Consider the following 15,253-nt stretch of genomic DNA (forward strand, 5'->3'; position numbering starts at 1 on the left):
AAGAAGAATAAATATTATGTAAAGTTTTCCTGAATGAGTATAACTTGGGAAGTAATTCAGAATGGTTATTTTGTCGTGGTTTGGGAAAAAGTAAAATGATGGTGGAACCATCAATTCAAGGTAACTCTTCCTGGATTAGGATTACCTTAATTACCTTAATTAACTTTAATTAACCCAAAACGTGGCCTTCTTCCTGTCTCCAGAATATTCACATTGTTGTGACACAAAAACATATTTTGTCAGTAAATCCTAATTTGCACCTTGTCTATCTCATGTGTTAACATGACCTTGGTTTACCTGGCCTTCCAAGCATGACTTTTGCTAGTGTTTAAAACTTAAATAAAATGTTATCTCTGTCAGGAAAACTAACACACTCTAGGTCCACGTTTAAATACTGTTAACGTCCTTAAATTAAAAATTCTTTTAGAATCTACTCTACATTTCCTTCTCAAGGTAGTACCCACATTTTAAAGAGATTAATTTTTTATCTTCCCAAAGAGTAAATTTCATTTGCTTTTAAGACAAAGAGATAAACTTATCTCAAAGGATCAGAGCTCAGATAAATCTTTATGACTATCATTTTTAATAAGCTGCATTGTCCTATGACTTGTAAAAGGACATTTTGAAGTTGGTAAGATGCCACCTACTAACCTGGTGCAGTGGTATAGGCTGGCCAAGTGGTCAGAAAGCTAGTTTGGGACTACTTCTACCCAAAGTGATCCTGTGAACATTCTTTACTGCAGTGATGTAGCCTTGTACTAAAAATACCACCTCGGCCTTGTTATATATGCTCACTTCAGTGGAACTTCTGTGTACTTGGAAAATCACACCTGCTGTTTGATTTGGTTGATGCAACTCTATCCCAATTTAGATAAAATTTAGGTTGTACATATATGATTGATTTGCCTAAAAAGGGATATTTTGGTTAGTAACACAATCTTTCTAGTAGAAAAACATTCTTAAAAAATTTATTTATTAATTTATGCATGCATGCATGCTGTGCCAGGTCTTAGTTGTGACATGCGGGATCTTCGTTATGGCATGCAAACTCTTAGTTGCCGCACATGGGATCTAGTTCCCCGACCAGGGATCGAACCCTGGCCCCCTGCATTGGAAGCGTGGAGTCTTACCCACTAGACCACCAGGGAAATCCCTAGAAAAACATTTTTAATAGAGTTTATGTTTTAGAAAAGTTTTAGGTTCACAGCAAAAAAAAAAAAAAGAGGAAGAGATCTCCCATATACCTCCTCACCCGTCAATAAAGCTTGCCCCATTATCAACTTCCCCCAACATAGTGGTACATTTGGAATAATCAGTGAGCCTGTGGTGACACGTTATTACCCAAAGTCTGTAGTTTGCATTAGGGTTCACTCTTGGTGCTGTATATTCTATGCGTTTGGACAAATGTAATAAGGTATCTACCTTTATAGTGTCATATAGAATAGATTTCCTACCCTAAAAATCCTCTGTACCCTGCCAATTCATCCCTCCCTCTCCCCTCACCCCTGGCAACCACTGATCTTTTTTTACTGTCACCATAATTTTGCCTTTTCCAGGATGCCATATAGTTGGAACCATACAGTAAATAGCCTTTTCAGTTTGGCTACTTTCATTTAGTAATATGTATTTAGGTATTCCTCCATGTCTTTTCATGGCTTGGTAGCTCATTTCTTTTTAGCACTGAATAATATTCCATCATCTGGATGTATACAGTTTATTTATCCATTAACCTACTAAAGGTGCTTTGTTGCTTATGAATAAAGCTGTTACAAATAAAGTTTATGAATAAAGCTGTTATAATATCTCATAACACAGGTTACTTCACTCCTAACTACTGTTTGGTTTATTTGCATGTTGTTTTTCTTAGGAAGAGCATTTCATCTGCAAAGAAAGAGGGTTTTATTTCTTCCTTGATTTGTGGTTTGGTGTCTGACATTAATTTGGAGAAATTATTGGTCGTTATTGCGTCAAATAGTTCCTCTGTTCCTTTCTCTCTTTCTTCCCCTGGTATTCCCATTATGCATACATCTTTTGTAACAGTTTTTGGATATTCTGGGGGTTTTTTTTTTTTTTTTCCGGTCTTTTTTCTCTTTGTCTTCCAGTTTTGGAAGCTTCTGTTGACATATTCTCAGGCACGCAGATTCTTTCCTTAGTGGTGTGCAGTCTGCTGGTGAGCCATGAAAGGCACTGTTCATTTCTGTTGTGGTGTTTTTGATCTCTGGTTTCTTTCTGGTTCTCTCTTAGGATTTCCATCTCTCTTACATTACACGTCTGTTCTTACAAGTTGTCTATTTTTTCCATCAGAGCCCTCAGCATAGTAATCGTGGTGGTTTTAAATTCGTGATCTGATAATTCCAACATCTCTGCCAGGTCTACCATTCTTTGCTCGCTCTGACTCTTCAAACTGTGTTTTTTGCCCTTTGGTATCCTTGTAATTTTCTCGTTGAAAGTTGGACATGCTGTCGTGGGTCAAGGGAACTTCAGTAAACAGGCCTTTAGTGATGAGTGGTAAGGCTGGGGAAGTGGTGGTGCTCTGTGTGACTGGTCTCAGCCTTGGAGAGCCTGTGTGCCTGGACTGGGAACCCCAGCGGTGCTTCTCAGGCCTTCCCCTCACCTCGGAGGGTGGCTGCAGTGGCCTGAAATGGCCTATTTCCCATCTCCCAGGTCGGTCAGGCTCTCGTGAAGTAGTTTCTCTTGAGACCAGGCATCGTTAAGGACAGAACGCTCTGACATATTTCAAAATGCTTACTTTTCTTCTCCCCCTGCTGGAAACATGGTGGGATTTTTCTCCAGTCGTCACTATGAGAACCTGGTAGAACTTCTGAAGGTAAACTCACAAAAAGAGTAAGGTCCCCCCCCCCCCCTTGACTGGGTCCCCCTGGAGTTTAAGTCTTGTTAATACTTGTCCACACTGAGCTTCCAGCACTTGGTTAGCTACAGTTCAGGTTTTCCTCCCCAGCACTGGTCCCGCTGAGGTTTCCACCCGTGGGTTTCTGCTCCACTCAGTTGTGATTCTCTGTATCTGCCCCTCTGTCTCTCCCGTTTTTCCATCAGTCACTTACACTGTGACCTCACTTCTATGGTGGATCTAAGAGAGGCTGTTGATTTTACAGTTTGTTTCAAGCTTTTTACTTGTTAGGATGGAGTGGCGACTTCTAAGCTCATTCCTTACATATTGAGCCAGAAAACAGAAGTTAGAGCTATCCTTTTTAATCAATAATTTTTCTTACATAAATACTGTCCAGGAATTGCTGAAAAGCCGGAACCAAGGGGGTTGGTAGTATTAGACTTTTAGGGGGTGGACCAATGGCTTGGCATTACCTTATAGGCTCAGAGCAAAGCAATGCCAAAGTTTTCAATATCCAGATGATTGTAAAGTAAATAAGGATGATTAATAGGTTATGTAACTTTTCGAAAAACGAAGATGCTGGTGGGTGACTGGCTGTCCTACAAAATACCACAATTTTAAAATATAAAACAAACAAGACAGGTTCTTAGAAATTTGATAATGATAAAAGTAATTAGTTCCTTAATCAACAAGGACCCACTGTATAGCACAGGGAACTGTACTCAATATTCTGTAATAACCTGTGGGGGAAAATAATCTGAAAAAGAATGGATATCAATATAAATGAACCACTTTGTTGTACACCTGAAACTAACACAACATTGTAGATCAACTATACTCCAATATAAAATAAAAATTAAATTAAAAAAAGTAAATAGTTCTTTGTTTTTGAATTTTTGAATTTTATTTTATTTATTTTTTTATATAGCAAGTTCTTATTAGTTATCCATTTTATGCATATTAATGTATATATGTCAATCCCAATCTCCCAATTCATCACCGCCCCCCCCCCCCCCGAGCCGCTTTCCCCCCTTGGTGTCCATACTTCTTTAGTACAGTAACTCTTTGGTAAGTGGATATGTGTTATTCCAAAGCTAATTTTGTTAACTAAAAGGAATGAAACTTGTTTTTTCAATTGTAGGGTAACGTTAAGCGTAAAGACCATATTGACCATCAGAAGGATAAAGTCGCCTTGACTCTGGCTCGTCTAGCCCGCCATGTCGAAGTGGAGAAACAGCAGAAAGAAGAGAAGAATAGAGCATTCAGGGTATGTGGCTGTTTTAATTGATATTTTACCAGATTATAGAGTTGTTTATAAGAAAGTTAAAGAGATGCTTGTATAATCAAAAAATGTGTAATTGGATCCAAGTTCAGCGTGAAGTCTACATAGCTCACTGAGTTAGTAGTAATTCATGACAGCCTTTTACAACTGTTTTTGTTTGTTGGATTTTGCTCATATATGTATACAGACAAAAAAAGAAAAAGTAGAATTAAGTAGACTTTATTTTTGGGAATTAAAAATCATGGGATTCCTTAAGCTGGTGAGCAGTTAAGGGTTTCTAGTTACTTTATCACAGTTTATCAGGGCTTCTGTAGATAGAAGCTGTTGAAAGGTTCTTTTCTACTAAGTAGAGCCAGACCGCTTTCACTTCAGCCTCTCCCTTCAGATTATTGAATTAGTGTGGTAGAAGAGCTACTATGTGGAAAATGAAGCCTAATTTAGACTCTTGCATGATATAAACCTCTTAAAACCTTGACTTGCTTTATTTATTTATTTTTTTAAGATTTCTTTTTTTGATGTGGACCATTTTTAAAGTCTTCACTGAATTTGTTATAATATTGCTTCTGTTTTATGTTTTGGTTTTTTGGCTGCAAGGCATGTAGGATCTTAGCTCCTCAATCAGGGATTGAACCCGCACCCCCTGCATTGGAAGGCGAAGTCTTAACCACTGGACGGCCAGGGAAGTCCCTTGACTTGCTTTAGAAGGCACCAAATGAAATTACCTTAAAGAACTCCTCCAATATTGCCAAATGTCTGTTAGGAGTAGAATGTTGGCAAGTTGGGTAAAAAAAAATCCTACTGGGAGTTTAAAAATGGAAATAGAAATCATGGCATAATTTTACCTTGTATGTTTTTGATTCCTTCTTCCATTGCTTATTATAAAGGAATTTATATATTTCTGTTGCCTCTGTTTCAGTATCTCCTGATCTAATGTAGACTACATTAGTCTTCTTTAAATTTAGAAGTACCTTTGTTTGGGGACTTTAACTTTATAATGTAATACCAATTAAATTAGAGCATAGTATTCTAATTGTATGTTTAAAATGCTTAATACATTAGTGATACTTTTTTTTCTATAAATTTATTTTATTTTTGGTTACGTTGGGTCTTCGTTGCCGCACATGGGCTTTCTCTAGTTGTGGCGAGTGGGGTCTACTCTTTGTTGCGGTGCGTGGGCTTCTCATTGCGGTGGCTTCTCTTGTTGCGGAGCACAGGTTCTAGGCGCACAGGCTTCAGTAGTTGTGGCGCACGGGTCAGTAGTTGTGGCTTGTGGGCTCTAGAGCGCAGGCTCGGTAGTTGTGGAGCATGGGCTTAGTTGCTCCGTGGCATGTGGGATCCTCCTGGACCAGGGCTTGAACCCGTGTCCCCTGCATTGGCAGGTGGATTCTTAACCACTGCACCACCAGGGAAGCCCAAATTAGTGATACTTTTTTAAAAAAGGATTCTTTCTTTCCTGGCAGAGACACTATTCAATTTTTTTTTTTTAATTTTTACTGGAGTGTAGTTGATTTACAGTGTTGTGTTAATTTCATTATGATCAAATCGTTTTTTTTTTTTGGGGGGGGAGCAAAATTGCTTTACGATGCTGTGTTAGTTTCTGCTGTACAATGAAGTGAATCAGCTCTATGTATACCTATTTCCCCTCCCTCTCGGACCTCCCTCCCACCCACCCATCCCACCCATTTAGGTCGTCACAGAGCACCAAGAGGAGCTCCCTGTGCTATACAGCAGGTTCCCACTAGCTATCTATTTTACAGATGGTAGTATATTTATGTCAAACCTAATCTCCCAATTCGTCCCACCCTCCTGTTCCCCCCACTATGTCCACAAGTCCATTCTCTACATCTCTATTCCTGCCCTACAAATAGGTTCCTCTGTACCATTTTTAGATTCCACATAATATGCGTTAATATACGGTATTTGTTTTTCTCTTTCTGGCTTACTTCACTCTGTATGACAGACTCTAGGTCCATCCACATCTCTAAAAATGACCCAATTTTGTTCCTTTTTATGGCTGAGTAATATTCCATTGTATATGCGTACTGCAACTTCTTTATCCATTCATCTGTCGTTGGACATTTAGGTTGTTACCATGTTCTGACATTTGTAAATAGTGCTGCAACGAACATTGGGGTAACATGTGTCTTTTTGAATTATGGTTTTCTCAGGGTATATGCCCAGTAGTGGGATTGCTGGGTCATATGGTAATTCTATTTTCAGTTTTTTTATGGAACCTCCATGCTATTCTCCATAGTGGCTGTATCAATTTACATTCCCACCAACAGTGCAAAAGGGTTCGCTTTTCTCCACACCCTCTCCAACATTTATTGTTTGTAGATTTTTTGATGATGGCCGTTCTGACTGGTATGAGGTGATACCTCATTGTAGTTTTGATTTGCATTTCTCTAATAATTAGTGATGTTGAGCATCTTTTCATGTGCCTCTTTGCCATCTGTATGTCTTCTTTGGTGAAATGTCTATTTAGGTCTTCTGCGCATTTTTTGATTGGGTTGTTTGCTTTTTTCATATTGAGCTGCGTGAGCTGTTTATATAATTTGGAGATTAATCCTTTGTCCGTTGCTTCATTTGCGAATATTTTCTCCCATTCTGAGGGTTGTCTTTTCGTCTTGTTTTTGGTTTCCTTTGCTGTGCAAAAGCTTTTAAGTTTCATTAGGTCCCATTTGTTTATTTTTGTTTTTATTTTCATTACTCTAGGAGGTGGGTCAAAAAAGATCTTGCTGTGATTTATGTCAAAGAGTGTTTTTCCTATGTTTTTCTCTAAGAGTTTTATAGTGTCTGGTCTTACATTTAGGTCTTTAGTCCGTTTTGAGTTTATTTTTGTATATAGTGTTCGGTATTGTTCTAATTTCATTCTTTTACATGTAGCTGTCCAGTTTTCCCAGCCCCACTTATTGAAGAGTCTGTCTTTTCGCCATTGTATTGTTCATTGTTCTTGCCTCCTTTGTCATAAATTAGGTGACCATATTGTGCATGGGTTTATCTCTGGGCTTTCTATCCTGTTCCATTGATCTGTATTTCTGTTTTTTTGCCAGTACCATAATGTCTTGATTACTGTAGCTTTGTAGTATAGTTTGAAGTCAGGGAGCCTGATTCCTCTAGCTCTGTTTTTCTTTCTCAAGATTGCTTTGGCTATTTGGGGTCTTTTGTGTTTCCATATGAATTGTAAAATATTTTGTTCTAATTCTGTGAAGAATGCCATTGGTAGTTTGATAGGGATTGCATTGAATCTGTAGATTGCTTTGGGTAGTATAGTCATTTTCACAATATTGATTCTTCCAATCCAAGAACATGGTATATTTCTCCGTCTGTTTATGTCATCTTTGATTTCTTTCATCAGTGTTTTATAGTTTTCTGAGTATATGTCTTTTGCCTCTGTAGGTAGGTTTATTCTTAGGTATTTTATTCTTTTTGTTGCTATGGTAAATGGGATTGTTTCCTTAATTTCTCTTTCTGAATTTTTGTTAGCGTATATGAATGCAAGAGATTTCTGTGCATTAATTTTATATCCTGCAACCTTACCAAATTCATTGATTAGTTCTAGTAGTTTTCTGGTGGCATCTTTAGGATTTTCTATGTATAGAATCATGTCATTTGTAAACAGTGACAGTTTTACTTCTTTTTTTCCAATTTGTATTCCTTTTATTTCTTTTCCTTCTCTTATTGCCATGGCTAGGAATTACAAAACTATGTTGAATAATAGTGGTGAGAGAGGACATCCTTGTTTTGTTCCTGATCTTAGTGGAAATGCTTTCAGTTTTTCACCATTGAGAATGATGTTTGCCGTGGGTTTGTCATATATGGCCTTTATTACCTACCCCAACAGGTAGGTTCCCTCTATGCCCATTTTGTGGAGAGTTTTTATCATAAATGGGTGTTGAATTTTGTCAGAAGCTTTTTCTGCATCTATTGAGATGATCATATGGTTTTTATTCCTTAATTTGTTAATATGGTGTATCACATTGATTGATTTGCATATATTGATGAATCCTTGCATTCCTGGGATAAATCCCACTTGATCATGGTATATGATCCTTTTAATGTGCTGTTGGAGTCTGTTTGTAGTATTTTGTTGAGGATTTTTGCATCTATGTTCATCAGTGATATTGGTCTGTAATTTTCCTTTTTTGTGACATCTTTGTCTGGTTTTCGTATCAGGGTGATGGTGGCCTTGTAGAACGAATTTGGGAGCGTTCCTCCCTCTGCAGTTTTTTGGAAGAGTTTGAGAAGGATCGGTGTTAGCTCTTCCCTAAATATTTGATGGAATTTGCCTGTGAAGCCATCTGGTCCTGGACCTTTGTTTGTTGGAAAAATTTTAATTACAGTTTCAATTTCATTCCTTGTGATAGGTCTGTTTATATTTTCTAATTCTTCCTGGTTCAGTCTTGGAAAATTGTATCTTTCCAAGAATTTGTCCATTTTTCATGGTTGTCCATTTTATTGGCATATAGTTGTTTGTACTAGTCTCTTATAATCCTTTGTATTTCCGCAGTGTCAGTTGTGATTTATCCTTTTTTGTTTCTAATTTTATTGATTTGTGTCCTCCCCCCACCCTTTTTTTTTTTTTGATGAGTCTGGCTAAAGGTTTATCAATTTTGTTTTATCTTCTCAAAGAACCAGCTTTTGGTTTTGTTATTCTTTGCTACTGTTTTCTTCATTTCTATTTCATTTATTTCTGCTCTGATCTTTATGATTTCTTTCCTTCTACTGACTTTGGGTTTTCTTCATTCTTCTTTCTCTAGTTGCTTTAGGTGTAAGGTTAGATTGTTTGAGATTTTTCTTCTTTCTTGAGGTGAGCTTGAATTGCTATAAATTGCCCTCGTAGAACTGCTTTTGCTGCGTCCCATAGGTTTTGGGCCTCCGAATCTGAACTACTGGGCTAACAGAGAACCTCAGACCCCAGGGAATATTCATCAGAGTGAGGTCTCCCAGCTGTCCTCATCTCAGCACCAAGACCCAGCTCTACCCAACAGCTTGCAAACTCCAGTGCTGGAAGCCTCAGGCCAAACAACTAGTAAGACAGGAACACAGTCCCACCCATCAAAAAAAAAAAAAAAAAAAAACAGACGACAAAAAACATGTGTCACACATTAAAGAGCAAGTAAAAACCTACAAGACCAAATAACTGAAGAGGAAATAGGCAACCTACCTGAAAAAGAACTCAGTGTAATGATAGTAAAGATTATCTGGAATCTTGGAAGTAGAATGGAGGCATGGATTGAGAAAATGCAAGAAATGTTTAACAAAGATCTAGAAGAACTAAAGAACAAAGAAACATAGATGAACAACACAATAACTGAAATGAAAAATACACTAGAAGGAATCAATAACAGAATAACTGAGGCAGAAGAACGAATAATGAGCTGGAAGGTAGAATGGTGGAAATAACTGCCAAGGAGCAGAATAAAACAAAAAGAATGAAAAGAATTGAAGACAATCTCAGAGACCTCTGGGACAACACTAAACACACCAATATTCGAATTATACAGGTCCCAGAAGAAGAAGAGAAAACGAAAGGGTCTGAGAAAATATTCAAAAAGATTATAGTGAAAAAATTCCCTAATATGGGAAAGGAAATAATCACCCAAGTCCAAGAAGCACAGAGTCCCATACAGGGTAAACCCTAGGAGAAACACACCAAGACACATATTAATCAATGTAACAAAAATTAAATTCAAAGAAAAAATATTAAAAGCAGCTATGGAAAAGCAAAAAATAACATACAAAGGAATCCCCATAAGGATATCAGTTGATTTTTCAGCAGAAACTCTGCAGGCCTGAAGGGAGTGGCAGGATATACTTAAAGTGATGAAAGAAAAAGACCTACAACCAAGATTACTTTACCCAGCAAGGATCTCATTCAGATCCAACAGAGAAATCAAAAGCTTTACAGACAAGCAAAAGGAAGAGAATTCAGCACCACCAAACCAGCTTTACAACAGGTGCTAAAGGAACTTCTCTAGGCGGGAAGCACAAGAGAAGAAAAAGACCCACAAAAACAAACCCAAAACAATTAAGAAAATGGTAAGAGGAACCTACGTATCGATAATAACCTTGAATGTAAATGGATTAAGTGCCCCAACCAAAAGACACAGACTAGCTGAATGTATACAAAAACAAGACCCATATATATGCTGTCTACAAGAGACCCACTTCAGACCTAGGGACATATACAGACTGAAAGTGAAGGGGTGGAAAAAGATATTCCATGCAAATGGAAATCAAAAGAAAGCTGGAGTAGCAATACTCATATCAGATAAAGTAGACTTTAAAATAAAGACTGTTACAAGAGATAAGGAAGGACACTACATAATGATCAAGGGATCAGTCCAAGAAGAAGATATAACAATTATCAATATTTATGCACCCAACATAGGAGCACCTCAATACATAAGGCAAATGCTAACAACCATAAAAGGGGAAATCGACAGTAACACAGTAATAGTAGGGGACTTTAACACCCCACTTACACCAGTGGACAGATCATCCAAACAGAAAGTAAATAAGGAAACACAAGCTTTAAATGACACAATAGACAAGATCGATTTAACTGTTATTTAATTGTTATTTATAGGACATTCCACCTGAAAGTGGTGGAATACACTTTCTTCTCAAGTGCGCACAGAACATTCTCCAGGATAGATCACATCTTAGGTCACAAATCAAGCCTTGGAAAATTTTAAAAAGTTGAAATTGTATCAAGCATCTTTTCTGAGCACAACGCTATGAGATTGGAAATTAATTACAGAAAAATAAACTGTAAAAAACACAAATACATAGAGGCCAAACAGTGCACTACTAAATAACCAAGAGATCACTGAAGAAATCGAAGAAGAAATAAAAAAATACATAGAAACAAATGACAACAAAAACACTATTTTTAAGGAAGATCCTTTCCCCAGACTATGTTAAGTGTGTTTTTTATGGGTCATGGGCAAAGTCTCTTTGAGAGAGGAGTGGTTTGCAAGTTGTCCCCCTTTTCTGCCCATTTCCTCAGTATTCTCACTTCTTTTCCCAGATCAGATGTTACAGATGTGTTAACACCACATAGGTAATAAAGCATTTGAGATGAGTTCAGAATCTGTTAGTCACTATGACAAGTAGGGTTTTTCTCAAGGGTAGTTTCAGCTTTTACCCATGTAAATGTTCATTCATTGTATTAAAGACTTTACCTTAGCATTTGAGAAAGTTTTTTTAAACTTTGAAATTCTTGTTTATCCAATTGTAAAGAATAAATTTATCTACATTTCATTCTTTTCTAAGAAAGAAACTGACTCACACAGATACTTTAGCTCATTTTTTGCTATCCATTCATGACTTTTTTTTCTTGTTTGATTCTCCTTATATATAACTTGTTTTTTAAAACTAGATGACAGAAAACAAAAAGAAAACAAAACTACCCAGAAAGGAAGATAATGAAACTAAAGTAAAACTAATTCTTGCAGAATTTTAGTAGGTGTTAACTGTGACTAAAAATACAGTAGAAAATGTCTTCCAGCTCTTCTAGGCCTTTGTGAATTGTTGGTGTCTCACTTTTAAAGTGGATTGTCCATCTTTTGTGATGGAAAGGTTTTAAAGAAAATTTCTTAAAATCTTCACTGGATAAATCACTTTCAGAGATAATGTGTTGTGCTTGACTAGTTGATCAGTTACCAGCTTTGCTTGTTGATATTCCAGGAGTTAAGATGACTTGCATGAAGGGATGTACCCCTAACGTGTGTGGAAATAGCTGGGTGACAGGAAAAGGGTGACTAATTTGGGGGTGATTTTAGCCAGCAAATGTTTTTTGAGCATTGACTATGTATGGCCGCAGAGTTCAAATTCTATTGTAAGAAATGCCAGAGAACTTTCTTTTTAAAAAGCCTGCTTATTTTTAATTACTGGCAGTAGTTTAAAATAAGTAGGCTATTGGCTGGCATATAGCAATATTTAATCTCAATTATATTTATTTAATTTAAGGTGTTTTTTTTTTAAGATTTTTGTAAGGAACTCTGATAGATGGAACACTTCAAGGTTTTGGAAGTCCTACACAGAAGGGACCTTTTGAACTCTGTATTGAAACCAGTGGTTCTATACTTAATTTGATTACAGAGAATTTTAAAAAATGTATATAATGCATATTAACATCTTTGGAAAATTAGTATTCTATGGCCATACTTAGAACAAAGTTGTGTAGAAGATTTTTTTCAGAGTAAAATCTTGAATCTCCCTGTCCCCCTACTTACCCTTGCTGATAGAAGATCCTATTATAGTGATAAGTAGGTCATTCAATATTCTGGTCTATTTCTTGCAAATCCAGCATTTGTGGATTTGTGATTTCTTTTTAACAACCTTTTTGAGACACCGTATGTTGTACAGTAAGTCCCCTACTTACGAATGAGTTCCATTCTGAGAGCGCGTTTATAAGTCCAATTTGTTCGTTAAGTCCAACAAAGTTAGCCTAGGTACCCAACTAACACAATCGGCTATATAGTACTGTACTGTAATAGGTTTATAATACTTTTCACACAAATAATACGTAAGAAACAAACAAACACAAAATATAAAGAAAACATTTAAAATCTTACAGTACAGTACCTTGAAAAGTACAGTAGTACAGTACAACAGCTGGCATACAGGGGCTGGCATCGAGTGAACAGGCAAGAAGAGTTACTGACTGGAGGAGATCCTGGGCTTGAAATACAGATATTGTACTACCATACTCTATACAATACTGTACAGTGAAGTACACAAAATCACAACCAGTTGTAGAGTATGCACACATGTGACAATGTACACCAGACACATGAACTAACTTACTTGACTGGACATGCAAACACACATTTGTATCTTTGAAAGCTCTCATCTTGAAGGTTCGTGTGTAGGGGACTTACTGTACTGGTTAAGTGAATGGATTCTAGAATCACATTGGAGAATGAGAGTTTAAATCCTGGCATTGTTATTTATCCTTGTGCAATTTATTTGACCTTCATGTGCCTCAGTTTTCCCATCATAAAATGGGAACAATAATAGTACCAATCTCATAGAGTTATTGTGAGAATTAGATCTAAGATGCTTTTAGAATAGTGCCTGGCACGTGGTAAGTGGTTAATAAGTGTTACTTGTTAAATACAGCATGATTAGAGTATGCAAATAGATTTATCAATAACGTAACTAGAAAGATTTAGAGACTGTAACAGTCTAAAGCATCTAGTTTAGTGGTTGGCACTGGCCCACTGCCTGTTTTTATAAATAAAATTTTATTGGAACATAGCCATGCCCATTTGTTTACATATTATCTATGGCTGCTTTCATGCCGCAACAGCAGAGTTGAGTAGTTGGAAAAGAGACTATATGGGCTGCAAAGCCTAAAATATTTACACTGTGGTCTTTTATGGAAAAAGTTTGCCAACCTTTGATCTAGATGCAATAGATGCTTTATACTGGCACATTTTAAGTACTAATGTGTGTCTGCTCTTATACTATTCACTGAACAAATATTTAATAGGCTTCTGTATACTTCAGACTATATATGGAAAATTTGAAGGAAAATGTATAAAAGGTTAAAGATGAAAATAATCATTCATATTTCCATTCCAGAGATAGCCATTGACATTTATCATATTTATTTTCTGCCTTTTTCCCTCTCTGCAGATAGAGTTACATATAGCTTGAAATAATCTTTGTTTATATTTGGCCTTATTTGTTTAATACTATTTGGTGACCCACTTGATACCAAAAGTATATTTCTGCTTCAGTGAAAAAGTTTTGTGCTTCTAATGACTTTCATGAAATGTATACACCATAATTTACTTAAATGATACCCTATTGTTGGAGATTAATTTGTTGCAAACTTTGTGCAAATGTAGATGACATTGGGATCAACATCTTAGAGCATGAACCTTTGGTTTGACTTACCTCTTTAAGATAGAGTTCTAGGTGTGGAGTTACAAGGATAAAGGATAATCAATATTTTCTGATCGCTGTTGTGAGAAAATCATTTTCTTAAGGATACTGGATTAGTAACCATAGGTTAATTGAGTTTTTTCTTAATATCTTTAGGAAAAAATAGATTTTCAACAGGCTCATGGGTTACAAGAATTGGAATTTATTCGAGGACATTCTGATACAGAAGCAGCGAGACTGTGTGTGGACCAATGGTTAAAAATGCCAGGTAGGTATTCTTTAGAGATCAGAGTGGAACATAAGGTTACCAAGCTTCCCTAAAGCCTTAAAGCATTGTGTCTGTTTTATTCCGTTGCTAATAAGTATATAAAGTATTGAAATTTAGTTCAGTAATACTTAACAGAAGGCCTACTTTACCAATTGTCTTCCTACTTTGGCAAAAGTATGTTTTGCGTGTAAGTAATCCTTGAGCTGATCATTTATTCATTCATACGTCTCCTAGTTATTACCCTCTATGGGAGGGCGTGTAACAGGTTACTTGAGGTCAGGCTTCTCTAAGGAAGTGGAATTTAAGCTGAGATGGAAAGGATTAGCATTTATTTATTTATTTGTCAGTGCAGCCTGTGTAGATGTTTTGTTAAGGAAGTGTCCATGTGGGAGGCTCATCTAAAGCAGTGGGTAGCTTCTTCATTACTAACTCTTTGCAGACCTGAAATTCCTGGAAGAGTCACTGTGCAGCGTTTTCCTCCTACCAGATAATTGGTAGAATTTTTTAGAGCCACCATGGCAACTTTTCTAGCTTGTCTTGTAGAAGACCCACTGAGCCCTTACAAGCTTGGGATATCCACAGAATCCTTAGCTGTGGATTTAATGCAGCAGAAAGTTTAATTACAAAAAGTCTTAGAAATATCTATGTATGCAGCGCTCAACTTTGAACCTAGGTATCTTATTCTATAGTTTTCAGAGGGCTTTTCTTTGAATAGAATCAAATTGCCACTTTTAAAATAATTCCAATAATTTGTAGATATTTTAACACTTGGCCACTCCCTGAAACTGTATTTTGTTCTTATCTCCCAATGTGTTTGTGCCTGGCAAACTCCCACCTTGCCCCATCCTCCTTTTTAAATACCCTTTCCTCTTTTTTTCTTCTTAGTTGCCTGTGGGGTTAGCCCTACAGATAACATTCAATACTAGAGGTTGCTAGGTTTATTTAGTCTGCA

The 15,253-nt window shown here is 36.7% G+C and overlaps 1 protein-coding gene across 3 annotated transcripts in view; it reads left to right on the top strand.

Moving 5' to 3' along the window:
• ZNF451 (zinc finger protein 451) overlaps nucleotides 1-15,253 on the top strand; it is an 84,716-nt gene that overhangs the window by 22,584 nt on the left and 46,879 nt on the right. For 2 of the 3 annotated variants that reach the window (XM_059939028.1, XM_059939029.1), the window contains exons 4-5: nucleotides 3,990-4,115; nucleotides 14,190-14,301. In XM_059939028.1, the coding sequence (XP_059795011.1) occupies nucleotides 3,990-4,115; nucleotides 14,190-14,301 (238 nt within the window). Of the gene's footprint in view, nucleotides 1-3,989; nucleotides 4,116-14,189; nucleotides 14,302-15,253 lie in introns of those variants that run through there. The other variant, XM_059939030.1, reaches the window with a different exon arrangement.

Source organism: Balaenoptera ricei, chromosome 11, assembly GCF_028023285.1.
Source record: "Balaenoptera ricei isolate mBalRic1 chromosome 11, mBalRic1.hap2, whole genome shotgun sequence".
Classification (NCBI taxonomy): domain Eukaryota; kingdom Metazoa; phylum Chordata; class Mammalia; order Artiodactyla; family Balaenopteridae; genus Balaenoptera; species Balaenoptera ricei.